Source organism: Helicoverpa zea, chromosome 17 (genome assembly GCF_022581195.2).
Source record: "Helicoverpa zea isolate HzStark_Cry1AcR chromosome 17, ilHelZeax1.1, whole genome shotgun sequence".
NCBI classification, from domain to species: Eukaryota; Metazoa; Arthropoda; class Insecta; order Lepidoptera; family Noctuidae; genus Helicoverpa; species Helicoverpa zea.
In genome coordinates, this window is record NC_061468.1 from 2,482,728 (window position 1) to 2,502,925 (window position 20,198).

A 20,198-nucleotide genomic window follows, 5' to 3' on the forward strand; every position below is an offset into this window, starting at 1 on the left:
GAAGTTGATATTTCTGAACGAAAATGACAAATCAAAATTTGACAAGTGTACTTGCAATGACTATGTTCGTAAATATTGCGTTATTGCATTAATTTCGTAAATTTTAAGCTTCAAACAATAATAAAGACATATTAAATCGAAAATGGAGGATATGGCGAGGCTGGCTGTGGTCGAGCAAAGTGTGAGAGACATGGAAAAATATAATAAAATACTGTATGAACTTTTGCGGCATATCAGTAACATTTTAGAAAATCCCCATGACTATGAAGTGAGAGTAATTAGAAATGGAATTCTTCTAGAGATGCTGAGATATGAGGCTTTCAAAGAATACTTGAGATATGTTGGATTTCGACGGGTAAGTTGGGAAAATATCATGCAACACTCGGATCTTTATCTCCTATTTGCCTATTAGATTATCAAAATGATAATATTCCTTTGAATCATTTATTACCCTGTTATATCAGCTCTCAAACTCTTTATTGTTTATTCGAAAACATAAGTTCTTTAGTCTCATGCACTCAGAAAATAAAAACACATCAGCATATTATAGGACACACAGTTGTCATTTTCTTTGAACAGGATTTGGAATATAAAAATCATTCTTATTGAACAATGTTCCACATTTTCAGGTTGGTGCCGATATCACTTATCCACAAGAACAAACGCTGAGTAACTTAAGAATGTCTCAAGCAGCAATCGAGAGGAAAATATGGTTCTGCTACGGTGCTCTCGACATGCGGACCCTTGTGACATCCACTCGGAAACCCAAAACTACAGCATTGAAGCCTGCCAATATACTGGTAATGTATGTCTCTCAAATATGAGTGTGGGAGACAAGTTATTTAAGTGTTCAAAAGAACATTTGTCTGGGATCTTGTACTTTCAAAAACTCGAAGCTCAAATTTATTTATTTCAAACTAGCTTTTGCCCGCGGCTTCGCTCCCGTCAACTGACTTCTCTACTTTACCTAATTTTTGTTTTCATAAGAACCTTCTCCTGACAATAACAAACACAACAAAAAAAAAATTTGCCAAATTGGTCCAGGCGTTGTTGAGTTATGCGCTTACCAATACATTTTGCGATTCATTTTTATATTATAGATAGACCTATGAGAGCTCTTTCGAAACATCAAAGTTAGGTGCTTCTTTCGAAATGTAGTGATGCTGTCCTCCTAGCTGTTTACTCTTACACTCACAACCCGATGGGACTGCAATCGGACACGACCAGAGAGAGATCAGGCGCATTACCGACACTTACGTTCACAATGCATGGATGGTCAAAATATAATACGATGAAGGCCATTTTTGGCCACGGTGGCTGTTCTCATATTCTCATATAAGGAGATTAGCCAACTGTGCAGGATATATTATAGTACATAAGCACTCACTATTCCTTAACTCTCATAGCCTGATGGTACGGTAATCCGACACAACCGCAGAGAGATTAGTACTCTCCCATGCACAGGTGCTCAAAATGTTGTAGGAGGTAGTAATGTAGTAGAAAATAATGTATCATTGCAATGTTTCTTTTACAGACAACAAAGTGTAGTCTCCTCTTAAAGATACAGAGGCTGTTCAATGAAGTCCTGGTGTACGAGGATGAAGAGTTGTTGGAGCAAGCTCGTGATCAGATACCCATTGTGCAGTTGCAGCTCAAAGCTCTTGACAGAGTCCGGGAAGTACAAAGACTGATTAAAACTGGTGAGTTATGTTCAGGAGCTAATGTATTTATAGAAAAGAATATTCTTTATTATACATTGTTGAGACTGAAATATACAACATAAACCAATATGGATGAGTAGCACGCCAAAATGCGGGTGTTCGGTAGACCAGGAATGTTATTAGCTCTGCCTCTTTCATGTTAACTTTCGAACCTGCCTATTATTTTCAGAATAAAATTACAAATCTTTGACAGATTAGATTTAACAAGGAGCCGGATGCCTCATTAGTCCTAGTAACTGACCAAGCCTACCGTACGTTACATTGAACTACAAGAAGGCACCTGACCTACCTACCTTATGACTTCTGCGCTATCTTCCTTCGTGGTACCTACAATAAGCAAGCTGCCTGTAATTTGTCATCTCATGTAGTTTAACATGGATTTCTATAAACCCAGGTGAAATAAAAACCCCGGACCTGCCATTCGACATAGCTCTTCTAATGGAGTTGCTGGCGTGGTTCAAGCATCAGTACTTCACGTGGGTAGACCAGCCGAAGTGCGCGGGCTGCGGCGGCAAGACAACCTTCCGGGACAACTTCACCATCACTACTGATGGAGAAACCACTAAGATGGAGGTGAGTGACCAAGCATGTCAAATAAAAAATCATTTATTCAAACTTAGAACACTGAACGTCAGGAATTAACAAAAGACAGCCCCCAAAACGCCCACCATTCACCACTTCCGATGTGTTTTTGCTGGAAAGAAGAAGTGGCGCAACAAACTCCCCAGCAACATGTGTTTGCTAAGTGATTTTGGATTATATTTCAAAGGAAATATGGTCGAAAATAGTTTGATAGTGAAAAGCCTGCTCTGTTTTAATAAGCCGGTTATAAATGTTCTGCACTTTGTTCATAGATAAAAAATGTTTAATCCATCAAGAAGTTTAAACAATAGGCTCTAAACTAAGTATGCCTTTATCATGGGTGCCAAAAATTGCATCAGTCTTTTTAAGTAGAACCGGAGTTCTTTAAACCACATGCAGACGGAAATGTGTTGCTGGGGAATTTGTTCCACCATTTCTTCTTGCCAGCTAAAATGCATAGAATAGAGAAGAATAGAGAGAATAGAGAGAAGTTAATAGAGAGCTTATTTGGGGTTTTCTTTTGTAAAGTTGACCTTCAAAAAGTGCTGGTTTACTTTAAATAAATTACTTTTTAACTTTCTTGTCAGTTATTTTACAAAATTGACTTTGAGAAAAGTGCTGATTTTCAGCCTGCTTAGAATGAATGACTTTCTTTTAAGGTGTACGACTGTTTGGCGTGCGGTGTCGGCGCGAAGTTCGTGCGTTACAATGACCCGCGCACGCTGTTGGAGACTCGGCGCGGGCGCTGCGGCGAGTGGGCCAACTGTTTCACGTTACTGTGCCGCTCGCTAGGATACGACACGAGATTTGTATACGATGTCACTGATCATGTGTGGTGCGAGGTGAGTTTAGGGATGATTTATATTAGGCCGGGGCGTGCAGTGTACGTGGCTCGTACGGGGCACGGATGTGAAACGTTACATACATTTTGTATGAAGCAGTTTATATTACACAGTGCATGATCCGTGGCCCGTCCGGGCCACAAACGACGCTCGTCTTTAGAATTTCGTAAAAGCCCGGACACGGCGCGGCCCGGCCTGAAATTTTTTTTTTCCTCTTTAGTATACTAGCGACCTGCCCCGACTTTGCGCGGGATAACAGTATTTCCCCACTATGTTTATGTATGTTATTATAGATATAAATAAACCTTCCTCTTGAAACACAATCTGATAAAAAAAAAACATACAAAGGGACATAAGGACAGAAAAAACGACTTTGTTTTACTATTTAGTGACAAACAAACAAAAATACAAGTTTTTCCTCTTTTTAATATTAATACATTTAAATTTAATATTTTTTATAATTTAAAATCTATACTAATATTATAAAGCTGAAGAGTTTGTTTGTTTGTTTGTTTGAACGCGCTAATCTCAGGAACTACTGGTCCGATTTGAACAATTCTTTCGGTGTTAGATAGCCCATTTATCGAGGAAGGCTATAGGCTACTTTTTGTCCGGGTTCGTGCAGAGGTTCCCACGGGATGCGGGTGAAACCGCTGGCAGAAGCTAGTGAAATAAAAATGTTAACGTATAACAGGTGTTCGACTACGACTCGAACACGTGGCTGCACGCGGACCCGTGCGAGGGCAAGCTGAACGCGCCGCTCATGTACTGCCACGGCTGGGGCAAGAAGCTGTCCTACGTCATCGCCGTCTCCAGGGACGACCTGCAGGATGTTACCTGGAGGTACACCATGGACCATAAGGAGGTCAGTATCACTGATCACCACACTAGAACGCTACAGGAGAATAATCATTTGGTTTACTGCAAGCGCACTCAGTGGGAGGTTTTCAGTTTGAGAATTAAAAAAAATAGTTCCCAAGAAAGTGGCAGATGGCGTTGTGCCTACTACGTGAGTGTACCATTGCCAAATTTAAAAAAACGAGCCCTTTGAGCCGAGACCCAAGAGATTTCTTTTTTACAAAGACAAATTGTTTTTAAAATCTTTTGGGGCATTCGGATAATAATCTGACTGACTTCTTTTCTCCTTATAATCCATTTTTATGCCCTATTTTGCTTTCGTAGCTGAACTGATTTAAATGAAATGTGATATGTAAACAATCCCCTTCGGCTGCCTTATGGTAAAACCTTGGAGAATCAGCTAGCATTTATAAATTAATATGTTTAGATAATTTATATGTAGGTTCATCATCATCATCATCTGCCTAGTCTTTTTCCCAACTATGTTGGGGTCGGCTTCCAGTCTAGCCGGATGCAGCTAATTACCAGTGTCATACCAAGAGGCAACTGCCTATCTGACCTCCTTAACCCAGTTAGCTAGGCAACCCTATACCCGTTAGTAAGACTGGTATATGTATGTTCAAAAAGATGATCTGTAATTATGTATAAAACATTCCTTAAGGTACTGAAACGCCGTACGGAGTGCACGGAAGATGAGCTGGTGGCCTGCATCCTGGCGCTGAGGGAACATCGCCAGAGACAGGTGTCGGACGCCAGGAGACGCCACCTGACCAGGAGGACGCTGCAGGAGCTCGTCCAACTGATGCAGGAGAGGTGCGTCTGTCACACAGTCTAGTAGCGTCATGCAGGGAACATCGCCAGAGACAGGAGCCGAGCTGACGCCAGGAGACGCCAAAATAGGCTGAAAATCAGCACTTTTTGAAGGTCAAATTTACAAAAGACAGCCTCCAAAACGTCCGCCCTTCACCACTTCCTATGTTTTTTTGCTGGGAAAAAGAAGTGGTGGAACAAACTCCCCAGCAACAAATACCTATCGTGGTGTTACATGCTTGCCAAAATTGTAGAATGTACTAGGACTCCTCAAAATTTATGTCACCACCTTATCGTTGATACCCACATTCTGATCAAATATATGAATATTATTATTATATTACATTTATTTAAAATCAAAAACTTTAAGCGCGTATGCCCAGTTCGAAGTTACCTACTTATTTTTTTTTTGGAGCAAAATTATCAAAATTATATTATCCGTCAGTTGCAGAAAGCTTCATTAAAGTTAAAGCCACTATCTTAAATCAATTGCTGGGTCTTTCTTGGTCAAGAAGGTAAAAAGTGTCAACAATAGATTTAATGAAGCTTTAACTTTAATGGAGCGGTGTGCAACTGACTGTATATAAATTATTTGTGCAGAAAAACCATATTTAATGCAGAATTACTAAAATATGTCGGACGTACTCCTATGAAATTAATTTCACAATTCCCACTAACAATGCAAATAATCTCCAGGGAGCCGAAAGACTACGAGTGTGACGGGCGTCTATCAGGGTCCCTGCAGTGGCGCTCGGAACGCGGCGAGACGGGCCCTCGCTGGAGGCCCCACACCTGGGACCTCAACCGCCTCGGGGCCTGCGAACTGCGCTACTACGCCGCGTCTGACCTCTACAGTCTGACGTCAGACGGCCAAGAAATACTCCGCCTGCCTAAGTGGAGCTCAGGAGTTTATAAAGTAGATAAGGTGTTCAGAAAAGTTGAACACGATTGGAAGATGGTGTATCTGGCTAGAGAAGGTATGTATCTCTTCCAAAGATTTTGTATAGTTTTCGGCACGAATCTTGAGCGCTGACCTTCATCTGCGCAGAAGTGATTTATTAGCAAAGAACCAATCCCGAGTGACGGCTATGACGCGATGCACTGCGGGCCAATCACCGCTTTAGCCTGCCCCCGCGCATAACTTCATACCACAAAAAGGACCCAATAAATTAATTCTGCGCAGGTGAAGGTCAGCGCTCAAGATTCGTGCCGATGATTATAAACTTTTAAAAAAAATGTGAATTGGTTTTGCTGTTTGCAAATTAACCTGCTGCTGAAGAACATAAGAGTATAGATTTAAATGTCTATGATATTGGTGTCTATCTCGAACACAATATTTTGTACCCGCCAACGGTTTTACCCAGTAGTGGGAAAATTAAAATTCCCTGACTATTATTATTAAATCAATATGTACTGGCTGACTGATGGTTCCGGGTTCGATTACTATATACTGTCAACATTTGTGTGTTGTTGGGTGTTATAATATACATAATTATGTATTTATAAGTATATATATGTAAAGTATATGTAGTGTATTAGTTGTGTTCGCACCCATAAAACAAGCTAATAACCTAGCTAAGCATGGGGCTAACCGACCGTGCGCGTAGGTGTCGCGATGTTTAGTTTGATATAATTATCGGCAAGGATATTGAGCCCTAACATTCACCTGCGCAAAAGTGATTTATTGGTTTATTGCCTTAAGGTTAAACTAGTCGCGGGCTCGAACTCACTCAGGGGCGTGGCCAAAAAGCGCGCTGTCTCATCTGACATCGTGTGCGACAGAGATAGCCCCAGTGATGAGCAGTTAGACGCTAGTCTATTTGCACAATGCGTTTCGTGCAAACAAACACGCATACAAACACCGTTACGAATCAAAACGACATTAGACACACATACGTACATGCTGCTGTGTACTGCTCGCTACCGAAAAGTCAGCAAGCGCTTACTAACTCGTACTAAAATAATAGATACTGTTATCATTTTATACTAGCCGTTTTCCCGCAGTTTCACCCGCGTCCCGTGGGAGCTACTGCCCGCACCGGGATAAAATATAGCCTATGTTACTCGCAGATAATATAGCTTTCTAATGGTGAAAGAATATTTAAAATCGTTCCAGTAGTTTTTGAGTTTATCCATTACAACCAAACAAACAAAGTTTTCCTCTTTATATTATTAGTATAGATTTCATAGAAGTTGCTTATTTTATGAGGTACCGACTAGTGATGCTCGCATGGATTTCAGTAATTGTCCCAAGGCGTAGGTACCTAATAACATTTTTTATGATAACACAATGTAAAATCAGTTTGACTGGCCTGTTGGTCTAGTACTTAGTGATCTTGACTGCTATGCCGTAGGTCGTGGGTTCGATTCCCACCCAGGACAAATGTTGTATGGGTGTTATTTATCTATAATATGTATTACATGTATTTAGAAATAAATTCTATTGATTTTATTGAACATTTTGATTTTTTTAAGCAGTAACACAGTTATTTTCGTGTCGAAAAGCGTTTCTCATTTTTTTTTAGTTGACATTATACATACGAAGAACGAAGAGAGCAGTAGAGACGTGTAACTCGATCACAATTTTTGTAACGAATATGAAAGATAAAACAATAAAATAGGCAAAGCGGCTTTTACCAAAAAACGGAACAGAAACATATAAAAATAATACTTTATTCCTTTAGAAATAAGGTTGCTTTCTTCTGTTTGTTTACATTCTCAAAAACGCCGACCGCGGTGTTTGCGGCAAATGCGACAAAGGCGGCTTAGATCAAAGTGATATCAAATACTAAGTCCAAAGTTCAGTGCCAAGTCAAACAGATAAAGAAGGTAGTATCGAAATCCAGAGTTTTAGCCGGGGGTCAGTGTAATGTTTACGTACGATAAGCGCTAGGAGAATAGTCTACACACATACGATACGAAAGACGTGGGCCGCAGCAGCAGACTGAGCCCAAAACAATACAAACAAATAGTTGCACTAAAATTTGCACAGTTGCACGACAAAATATCGTGCAAAACGTAAAAATTGTGGAAATAAGCATGTGTGTATAAGCGTCTTTCTCCGCTCCGCCCCGCGCTTCTGCCGGGGGGAATGCTATTGAGTGAAATGCACGACAATTCATCGCAAAACGAGTACGTAAAAAAAGACGAAGAGTGCTTCAGAAAAAAGCGTTTTCTGAAAAAACTACTGTATAAATCAATTTGAAATAAATTTTATAGAACTCTTTAGTAATTGAGCTATGTCGGAGCGGACTTCGTTTTGGAGATTTTACATTTTTTATGGGACTTTTTAACACTCAAAGTTGCGTTAAAATTGTCTAGAAAAACGGAACTTTGTTGGCTCATAACTTTTTACTGGGATTTTTTTATTTTTTTTTAAATCCGTACAGACAAACTTAATAACAATATAAAACGATATCAAGTTTAATTTTGAATGTATTATGTCACAATGTAGAGTAAAAGCACCCCGAACTTTGTATGGGAAAAATATCGACTAGTGTAACCTTAAGTGTACAGTGCGCAAAGCGATCCCCACTCCTCCGCCGAGAGCTCATTATCCGTGCCGATAACTACTCAATATTTGTTCATCCGCACTGACATGTCCTGTGTCAGAGGGTGCGGCTACGGGCGGCGTGTCGTGGCGGCTGCGCGCGGGCGCGGGGCTGCGCCTCACGCAGCTGCGCCTGCGCATGCACACGCACCTCGTCAGCAGCGGCACCATAGCCTGGACCGTGCAGTATGACGACAACAAACCGGAAACCGTCGACTTTAGCCCAGAACTGTTGAGTGAGTTACATTTCAATTATATGCTACTAGCTTTCGCCCGCGGTTTCACCCGCGTCCCGTAGCCGGATGGTGACAAAAACTCCCGGGTCTAAGTTACTTCCCCTCTAATTTTCAGCCAAATCGGTCAAGCCGTTTTCATGTTATGTCGTGACAGCGGAAAGCGGGTTTCATTTTTATATATATACACTATTTTTTTCTTTAATTCCAGAGCACGGATCCATGCAATTGATTTTCTATTGTTCTCTAATTAGCGGCATTCAACCAGTTAATTTGCTTTATTGCAAGTTTTGATAACCCGATATCAATACATAGTATCTCTACATATCACTCTTTTTTTCTTAGCCTTTATTGTCCCACTGCTGGGCAAAGGCCTCCCCATCACGTCTCCACACCTCTCGATCCTTAGAGTGCTTCCACCAGTCACATATGTAGGCGTTGTAAACATATACCCATGTTTTAACAAAATAAATTATCTTTTTAGAGTTCCGTACCCAAAGGGTAAAACGGGACCCTATTGTTTTCTCTCCTCTGTCCGTCCGTCTGTCACCAGGCTGTATCTCTTGAACCGTGTACGAGACCGAGGGTCGACTTGGGAGGGGATGGCAATTAAATACTGTTATTATTAATTTACAAGTATATTGCCTATTTCAATGCTCGCGTTTTGATCTCACAAAAAAATAATATTCTAACTTACATACGTATTTGCTTGTAACGAAACCATAGCGCGATCTAATTCGACGACAACGCCATCTATCGAGGTATGCGACAATTTTATTGATTTAAATACGAATATGAATATTTCACGCTATGATTTCGTTACCCAAACATACCGCCCACCAAGGACATTGTGCAAAATGTCCTTATTACTGGCCGCCCACCATGCCAACAATGGCATGTTATGACACAAACAACTATGCAATAGCTTAAAAATATAAACCAATAATAACATTAACTTAAAACACAAACTTAAACTTTATAACATATCTGACTTTACTTGGCCATTGGCAATACACATAACTTAGACACAGGTCTTTTAATAATTGAGGCCTTCGTGCGTAAAGTTACTACCCGCGCAATTCCGTCAGGTCCACAATGCTTCTGCTCAATCCTTCCCAATAACCATTTTCCGGGAGGCATGTCGTCCTCCTTGACTAATACTACCGTTCCAACAGATGGTTCAGGAATTTGGTGAGCCCACTTGCGTCTTTGTAAAAACTGATGTAAATAATCATGTGACCAACGTCGCCAGAACTCCTGCATCATTCGCTGTTGGAGCTGCCAGCGTTGTAAACTGCTAATATTCGCTTTTTCATAATTGGAGTCCGGAACTAAAACCGCTGGCTCTCCAATCAGAAAATGAGCTGGGGTCAATATATCGACCTTATCTTCATCCTCAACATATGACAACGGCCTCGAATTGAGGCACGCTTCAACCTGGGCCAGCACCGTAGCCATTTCTTCATACGTCAGAGTTGTGTTACCGATAATCCTCTTTAAGTGGTACTTAGTGGACTTTATTCCTGCCTCCCAAAGACCACCAAAATTTGGTGCATGAGGAGGAATGAAGTGCCATTCCGTGCCATTTGTAGCAAGATACTCTGCTAATTCGGCGTTAAAATTAGATTTTTCGGCATTGTATAAAACAAGTAATTCACGCGCAGCACCTACAAAATTTGTACCGTTGTCGCTGTACAACTCGGCGCAGCGACCACGCCTAGCTACAAATCTTTTATACGCAGCTAAGAACCCCTTGGTACTCAACTCGCTAACTACTTCTATATGAACTGCTCGAGTAGACATGCATATAAAGAGTGCAATGTAACCCTTATATGATTTGTTCCCACGCCCTTTCGATACTCTTATATTTATGGGTCCTGCATAATCCACTCCTGTACATAAAAAAGGTTTATTTGGTGTTACACGTGCTGATGGTAGTTGCCCCATAAGTTGAGTTCGAGTTTTGGCTGCATACCTAATGCATGTAACACAGTTCCTCACATATTTTTTGGCTAGCAATTTAACCCCGATAATCCAATACTTGGATCTTAAATATGTGACCATAAGCTGCGGGCCCCCATGCATGGTTTTTGCATGAGCGTCAGCAACCAGAAGCTGACTCAAAAAAGATTCTTTTGGCAAGAGGATTGGGTGTACGCGATTCTGATCCAATTGAGACATGTCTAGTCTTCCTCCAACTCTTATAATTCCATCAGAATCAATAAAGCTATTTAACGACTTCAGATTACCCTTTTTCTTACTATTCTTTGATTCCTTCAATTCTTCCGAAAAATCCTCTTGGCATCTTTTTATGCAAGTGTTCGTAGCATCGTCCAGCTCCTGCTTTGTTAATTCTTTTGTGCTAGGTTTATTAGTTGCATTTTTCCTCAGATTCAGAAACCGCTTGCAGTACGCTATGACTCTAATTAATTTTGACAACTTCGAAAACTTATTCCAGATGGTAATTGTATCCAACGCAGTCGTGTGCACCTTGACTTCTTCCAAATGCGTTGCGAGATGCTTCGGTCTTTTATATTCAATCACTTCCTGTCGCAACAGATCCGGACCATTCCACCATATAGCCGTAGATTTTAATTCAGATGGGCACACACCACGGGAAGCGCAATCTGCAGGATTTTCTTTAGATGACACGTGTGACCAGTGGTAAGTATCCACGATGTTTAAAATATCTGAAGCACGATTGGCTACAAACGTCTTCCAGCGGCTCGGATGACTATTGAGCCAAGCCAGTACCACTTCACTATCTGTCCACGCATGCCAATCACACTTCTGGATACCCATTACATCTCCTACTTCAGCCATTAATTTGGCCAGAAGAACGGCCCCACATAGTTCGAGCCTTGGTATAGACACTTGTCTAATTGGTGCCACCTTTGTTTTCGACGTGACCAGAGAAATGTTAATTTTTTCCCTCGTCGTCTATAACTCTGAGATAAATGACAGCTGCATATGCCATTTTGGAAGCATCAGAGAAGCCATGGAGTTCCTGCTTTACGTTAGCGACAATATGCAGCCATCGTGGGATTCTAACCTCGCCCAAGAAAGGTAAGTTGCGATGGTAAGTAGCCCATTCCTGTACTAAATTATTAGGAATTTCTTGATCCCACTCTAAACCTGCTAACCACAATTTCTGAATAAATATTTTGGCTAATACAATACTAGGCGCTAGCCACCCTAATGGGTCAAACAACCGCGCTATTTCGGCGATAATTTTTCTTTTTGTTATAGGTGCAGTGACCGTCAGAAGTTTTACGGCATACTGGAAGACGTCATCACATGAGTTCCAGGTAAGTCCCAGTATTTTTGTAACCTCGTCAGTTTTTATCTTTAGTTCGTCATCTGTAGTACACTTACCCTCCCTGATTTTATCTAATAATGCCTTGCTATTACTCCTCCATTTTTGCAAGTAGAAGCCGCCTTTAGCTAAAACTTCGTTCATCTCTATGTAGATTTTGTATCCCTCTTCTGTAGTATCCGCTCCCGTCATCAAATCATCCATGTAAAAATCATTAAGAATTATCTTCTCCACCTGCGGCTTATCCTTACATTCATCATACGCAACTTGATGTAATGCACGAACCGCTAAGTATGGTGCTGATGCGGTACCAAAAGTGACGGTCATCAACTCGTATTCTTCTATTTCCTTTCCAGGATCGTCTCTCCAGAGTATCCGTTGATACATTGTATCAGAATTATCAAGCAGTACCGCTCTATACATTTTGATGACGTCGCTGACAAGACATATCGGATGGGTTCTCCATCGCATAATCGTATGACGGAGTTCAGCTTGTAACGTCGGACCAATTAATAAGTTGTCATTAAGTGACATTCCCATTGTTCCTTTGCAGGAAGCATCAAATACGACACGCACTTTCGTCGTTTCCTTATCCTCCCGGATGACGGCGTGATGAGGTAAGTATATTGCTTTACTATTATCCTTTTCCTTTTCTGTAATCTTTCTCATATGCTTCAAATCTAAATATTCTTGCATAACCTTAGCATAATCTTCTCTTAATGTACTGTTCTTCTTTAACCTTGTCTCTAAACTCTTCAGTCTTTTTTCAGCAATGCACTTAGACTCGCCAACCTTACTGACCGGGTCAGAATCACGCAGCGGCAGTTTTACAATGTATCTGCCCATGCTATTCCGCTTTGTGGTAGCCGTAAATATTTTTTCACATTTAATTTCATCCTCCGTGAGTATCTTCTTTGTTCCAGATGGTTCAGCTTCCAACTCCCAAAATCGTTTCAACATGTCATCGGCTTGAACACTGGAGTGCATCACGGCAATGTGTGAATGAACATTTGACTCAGGATCCACTTCACAAGATCCCGACAGTATCCATCCAAAACTAGTATCTTGCGCCAATAGAGTTCCAGTTATATTTCTTTTAATGCCCTCCTGGATAATTTGACTGTAAACCTCAGCACCCAATAAAATATCAATTTTATTAGGTTTGTGGTATTCAGGATCAGCCAAATCATCCTCGGTCAAATCTATCCATTCTATCCTGGCTACTCTCGTAGCTGGAAGAAGGGTGGTGACCGACTTCAGTACGTAAGCATTAACCCCTACCTGGAAATTCGGATCTATTCTTGACCTCAACTTAATATCAACAGTGAACTTAGACGTTACACTTTTTTCACCCCCTACACCTAATACAGTGTGCCTTGATGGCTTTTTCTTCAATCCTAAATATTGGACTGTGGACTCCGTAACGAAAGAACCCTGTGACCCTTGGTCTAGCAAAGCCCTAATGACCTGATAATTCCCTTCTTTCGACTCAGCTTTAACCAAAGCCGTAGTTAAGAGCACAGTTTTCTGACCTCTTCCTGTCGAAAGACATGACACTATCGGTTTGCTTGACCCCTCCGCTTGAACGGTTATTTCACTACTATTTTTATTTGTATCCTCCTTCACCGACCTACCAGCAGACGATGAGGCTTCCTCGCGAGCATTATTATTAATTTCCCCAACACCAGACCCCGAAACACCTGTTGGGTGTAATAACGTGTGGTGGCGGCGTTTGCACACTTGGCATCTAAGAGTGTTTCTACAGGCTTTTGCAGAATGGTTATTGAGAAAGCAAACAAAACACAACTTATTTTCCAGAGCAAAATTACGACGGGCATCGTTAGTTTCTTTACCGAACTTTTTACATAAATATATTTTATGATCTTCAGAACAATATAAACAAGACGCAGTGTGATCAGCATTTTTTTTAACAATGTGAAAAGACTTGGTAACTTTCTTATCACTATTATTTAACTTAGTTTCTATATTTTCTAGACCTCTGAATCGACCTGTTAAGAACTCCGAGAACTGAACAAAAGTTGGTAAATCATCAGATGGCTCTGAGGCTACCTTCAACTCCCAGGCCTTTCGAGTATCTTTATCTAATTTTATACTTATAATATGAATAATCAATATATCCCAGGATGAAACATCAATACCTAGATTTTTTATTGACTCTAAGCAATCTGACGTTGTACTTATAAGTTTCTTAATTTCAGTAGCCGATTCAGACACTAAATTCTTTTGACTTAACAAACGTTTCAAGATGCCGTTAGCTAAAAACCGTTTATTATTGTACATACTGTCCAACTTTTCCCAAGCAATTTGATAACTATCGGACGACATTTTAATATTTCGCAATAGCTGTTCAGCTTCTCCTGTCAAATGACCTCGGAGATAGTAAAACCTTTGGGCATCATCTAGGGCCTTGTTTTCGTGCACAAGACCTAAAAACAAGTCCCTAAATGTCTGCCACTCCGTATAATTACCCGAAAACATAGGAATTTTTATTTCAGGCAACTTGAAACGTGTAGCTGAACTTTGACCAGATACAACAACACTTTGTTTATTCGAATTTAATTTACATAACATCTCTTTTAAATCAGTCTTATATTCTACGTACAACTCTTCTACATCATCATATATTGCATTTTTGTGGTAGTCTGAACTATACAAATCTGATCTCTTGACTTGACTTATAATTTTAGTATGAGTGTCTGAAAATAGAGACCACTGTTGTTCTAAATTATCTAGCCTGGTTTCCACATAAGAAGTCGTTAATCTTTCCTTTGGGGACTTCTTAAAATTAGCCTTAGCTTTTAACATTTTGGCTTTAATATCATCTTGCAGATCACTAAACGCTTCCATTATGTAATAATAAAACGTAAACAACTATTTGAACAACAAAGTACTAAACTATAACTTTAAAATTTTACAAGTCTTTAAACAGAAGTTCACTGAACCCAAAATCGGGCATGGATTCCCCGTCTCAACCACTTTTCACTTAAAACTATTACAAGTCCAAACTACTAAAAAATTTACTAAGTTAATTTATAATGGAAATTAATTTCCAATAAACTTTCACTTTTTTGGAAATTTCCAACTAATCTTCCTGATAATAATTGGAAATAATTGTACTCACGATTTATCCACTGATTCACTCACTGACACTAACTGCTGATGCCCCGTTGTGATGTCTGCGCCACAGTACAAGTGGCGCCCTCTCGTGGCCACGAGCTGCACCTCTTCTCCTCCCTTGCCTCGTCCCTCCGGTTGCTGCTGCCACCAGTAGTGCTGCACCACGCTCCACTGGATGCACCCTGCGCCAACCGGTCTTCCACCTCCAGCTCCTGGCACCTCTCACCTGGTACCCACTGAAGGGGATGCTCTGGACAGCGATCCACTGCCCAGTAACGAAGCGAAGGGTGGTAATTTCTACCACCACCGGAAACCACCACGAAACACTCCCGACCACATCCGACTCCTAAGGACCATGTACGAGACCGAGGGTCGACTTGGGAGGGGATGGCAATTAAATACTGTTATTATTAATTTACAAGTATATTGCCTATTTCAATGCTCGCGTTTTGATCTCACAAAAAAATAATATTCTAACTTACATACGTATTTGCTTGTAACGAAACCATAGCGCGATCTAATTCGACGACAACGCCATCTATCGAGGTATGCGACAATTTTATTGATTTAAATACGAATATGAATATTTCACGCTATGATTTCGTTACCCAAACAAACCGTGATAGTTGAAAGTTGAAATTTTCACAGATTATGTATTTTTGTTGCCGCTATAACAACAAATACTGAAAACTAGAATAAAATAAATATTTTGATTGTGTCCCATACAACAAACGTGATTTTTTTGCTCAATTTCTAAATAATGGTACGGAACCCTTCGTGTGCGAGTCCTACTCGCACTTGGTCGGTATTATACTAACTATAATTTTTGAACTGTGTCATCATGGCTATTGTGATTGTTTGTGTGTCAGAGCGCGGCGTGTCGCTGCGGGCGTGCGTGAGGCTGGTGGTGTCGGCGCGGCTGGCGGGCGGCGCGGGCGCGGGCTGGCAGCACGCGCAGCTGTGCCGGCAGCCGCTCGCCGCCACCGCCGCCGCGCTAGAGCTGCATGCCCTCGTCCTACCACTACAGGACTAAACCCCGCTCACACAATGAAATGACTAGTGCAAGTGAACATCTAAAGGCGGGTCTACGCTAGACGAACCGAGCACGAACGGAGCCGTTCTCGGCTTGTCATTCGCGGCGTCAACTGTGTACGCACAACGAACCTGCAACGATTACCGTTAGCAAATCCCTTTGTGTTCGTTAAAAACAGACAACAGGCGGAACGCAGCCGAGCACGAACGAAATGCTCGCAGCGCTCTCGTTAGAGGCTTGTAAGTTGGTCCACACTAGACGAATTGTGTTCGGCTCGTGCTCCGCTCGTGCTCGGCTCTCCTAGCGTAGACACAGCTTAAGGGATCTATCAGACAGGGAGCGGTCACGCGGTCAGTTTTGCGTTATTTGTGTCGTATTACGTTACATAGATATACCCACACAGGAGGCATTCTGACCGCGTCGGTAAAGTAGAAGTAATTGTAGTAAATCTCGAACATAGAACGGTCGACCGCGTGATCGCTCTCCGTCTGATAGATCCCTAAGAAAGTAGCGCGCCAAAATACGGGTGTGTGGCAGAGGAACGTTACTGTCTTCCCATTTATACGCTTTTGGACTGGTTTTTTATTACCTAAAATCGTTGACAAACATCTCATAGAACCCGAACGCCTCGTTAGTTCACTCTTAACTGATCGTTTTGGTCATGCCATCCGGTATATTTGACCTAGCAGAAGACACCTGACCTACCTGCATTCGCTCATCTTTCCTTGGTCCGTGGCTCCACTTCACCGCGCCCCAGTAACGTGTCACTTTGTCATCCAATAACTAATGCTATCTACCAGATATTGCCATCCGAGACATGTTAAACCAAAACTTTAATTTATCTGTCAGATAAGTTCCTGAGACTTTATCAGTAACCGGTGAAACTGGCCATAAATGTACCACTCGTATACACAATATAGGCGCTTGTGCACGAAACAACTTTACTTGACGCAACTATAAACTATTTGGTTTCTATCTATACGACAGGTTTCTGTAAGTGGCGCCTTTTCATAGAAAAAGCTAGTTGCCAGCTGGTTATAGTTGTGTCATGTGCTAAGTGCTAAACACGCGATTCGCGATGTTTTGGGCTATTCCACGGACTTCTTATACAGGGTGGTCCCTCAAAATATATTATAAATCAAATGGAGCAGTTATATGGGTAAGGTCAATGACCAATTTTTAATTTCATAATATAAGTAAATGACCTTGTCCATACATACCCCTGTTTCGTTTGACCCATACTGCTAGGGACATCCTGTTCGGACGTTGAAATAAAATATGCTTTCTGCAGTGCCAGAAAAAAACTCGTTTCTAATTTGACGTCTGAAGACCATAACTTGGTTGTTAAACTTCTAATTTGACGTCTTAAGTCAATAACGTGCAATCGGTAAACAAAATGGCATGCTGAGGTCTCAAACCATTTGTTGAGTTAAACTCAAAATGAGCACAGGCCAATGATGTCCTATTCAACATTATAATATTGACAATACAAGCAACTTGTACGAAAATATAATATTCGTATATTCAAGTTCCCGCTGTCACTGTAGTGACGATAAAATGTCGTCACACGACTTTCAGTCTTAATGTTCCTGTTATATCGTCGTCTACTATATTATATGTAAACACATAAGTAATATAAAACAGTAATTGTTTAATAGTTTCATCAATATCTATAGAATAAAACAAATACAAACATCCGAATCAAGAACCTCCTCCTTTTTGGGAAGTCGGTTAAAAATATTAACTGAAAAAAATATTCTACCGGTATAAATATGTAACTATTGAAAATTTGCCATTATAGTTACTAGTTGTCGACATTATCATATAAACACTTTTCAATCAATACGAGGTCATCAATGACGTGAATTTTGAAGAAGTGGGAATACGCCCTAACTTTAAATAATGTTCACAGCAGTCTTGGATTAACGAATAGGCCGTGGTCTAAAGGTCGCCGAATTTACTACAAATGGAAAATTATTATTTGTAAGGTTTGTTCATGGGGCGGCGGAAATAAAGTAGCCTACACTCATTAAAAATATAAATCCGGCACTGGTTCACATTAATTGACAGTTTCTGAAAAAATATATGGAAGAATGATCAAAGAAAAGCTTTGTGTATAGCACACATTTATGCGTAAGCGCATCTGTCAACTATCAACTGTCAATAGAATATAATTCATCCAACATTATAACATATAATCAAATAATACATAGTCATACAAATATTCTTCTTCTATTATATAATAGTTTTGGAATAAAAATATTGAAAATTTCAAATATAAAATAATTATATCTACGAAATTATTTATATTCTGTTTTTCCATCATGGTACGGCCCTAAGTACCAAGTTACTTGTACTGAAAATAAACATTGTCTAATAAAATATATTAATATAAGATTAGCATTTATTCATTTTATATTAGTTTATAATAAGTTATTTAAACTGTTTTGTAATGTTCTACGAAGTTTCTATTTTCCTATTTAAACTTGTCATTGTAGCTTGTAAACTATAGAAATCAATGTTTAAATCAGACGTTTGATAATAATAAATAACAATATTGTAATGGAAGCGAGTCATGGCGGCACTTTTATAAAAAATATAAGAAAATCGACATGCTGGAATAGATTATTCATATTTAGCTAGACGAAGAAAAATCGGATGTTGACATCATTTTAAAAAGGTATGTCACATAAAGTTCATAACTGTTTTAATATGTATGAGTCCGCTATGATTCTCTAATTAAGATATTTTTAAATGTTCATCTATGTGCTTGAATAAACTATTTTGTTTCACCAAACAGTGGGGTTAAAGATCAGCTCTTATCCTTAAGATAATGATTCTTGAGAACACACTAATTGTAATATTTCTATCATTCCACGTTATATCTAAGTAAAAAATATATATTTAAAACATAATTTTTGACTAAACTCGACGGACGCTTAGAATTATTTAGCAAATCAAATGAGTCGAAGTATACACTCAAGGCTTCACTATGAAAATGTTTCAAGGGTTTAAAAACATGCTGTCTCTAAAAAAAAATATGCTGTGACAAAATTGTTTAAATATGTACCCATAAATGTGTTTAGTGAGTAGTTCCGCGAGCCTGAGAAACATTGATTAAATCAAGCTGAGCTCAATATCGCTAAATACTCGTGATTATTATTCAAAATATTTTTTGTTTATGACGACGTCGACCAATGAACTAACCATTCGTCATACTTTGTATATTTTTAGTTCATTTGAATTTGTATAAAATGTGTTGATATTGCGCAAAATTGATGTTGAATAAATCTGCCATGTCTTAATATAATTGGGCCGTGCAATAAAATTTAAAGTGTAATTTAACTATGATTAAATAAAACAAAATGATTTAAGTTATTTCATATTTGTATTTAATAATGTTCAGCTTAAAACGCTTTTTGAAGTGAAAACATTATTGTGACGTCAAAATAAATATAAACTGAAAATCACAGATTTTATTTCTTGTTTCCTTACATTTTTAATAAGTATTAAGGTCATGGCACATATGGACGGCAGGTATAGGGCGCGAGGCCCAGCTATAGTTGTCTGTTGGAGTCAGGGCCTAAATTAAACTTGCGAGTAATTAATTTCGAGTGGGATCACCAATGTGGAGTGCCAAAAATAATATCCAGACCTCACCAATAGTGCTACGGGTTGTTCGAAAGAGATACCGCGGCCCTGGCACATAAAAGGCCCACGACGGAACACGACGGGTTTTAGTCAGTAATGGTCTTACTACAAAAACTTAAACATGTGTCTAAGACTTGTCTAAAAAAATTGAGGCTGCAAAATGGACCTTATTTCGACGTCATAATATGATTTTTTTTTAAGACAAGTCTTAAACGTTTAAAAGTTTTTGTGGTAAGACGGTAAGAGTCTGACACTCCCTCGCCGCTGCTAACCCACAGCGGCAGGGGTCATTTGATGATTTTTGACGTCGTTAAAAAAAAAGACCTCACCAATAGATAGTGGTTGTGCCACACCATCTAAGTGCAAACCTCACTTGTGTTTAACGCCTCCATGCGGCTACGGAGAGCAGTTAAGACGCGGGTGAAACCGCGGGCGGGAGCTAGTTACATACTATGAAATGCACT

At 39.9% G+C, this 20,198-nt stretch overlaps 1 protein-coding gene across 1 annotated transcript; it reads left to right on the forward strand.

The window, feature by feature from the left end:
* The first annotated feature begins 31 nt into the window (after positions 1–31).
* LOC124638544 (peptide-N(4)-(N-acetyl-beta-glucosaminyl)asparagine amidase) lies at positions 32–19,550 on the forward strand. Its single transcript, XM_047175548.1, has 10 exons — positions 32–355; positions 630–800; positions 1,535–1,700; positions 2,116–2,294; positions 2,963–3,145; positions 3,840–4,010; positions 4,665–4,816; positions 5,510–5,790; positions 8,426–8,599; positions 15,920–19,550. Exons 1-10 carry the CDS (start codon positions 143–145, stop codon positions 16,081–16,083), a joined length of 1,854 nt encoding a protein of 617 aa, XP_047031504.1. The 5' UTR covers positions 32–142; the 3' UTR covers positions 16,084–19,550.
* The last annotated feature ends 648 nt before the right edge of the window (positions 19,551–20,198 follow it).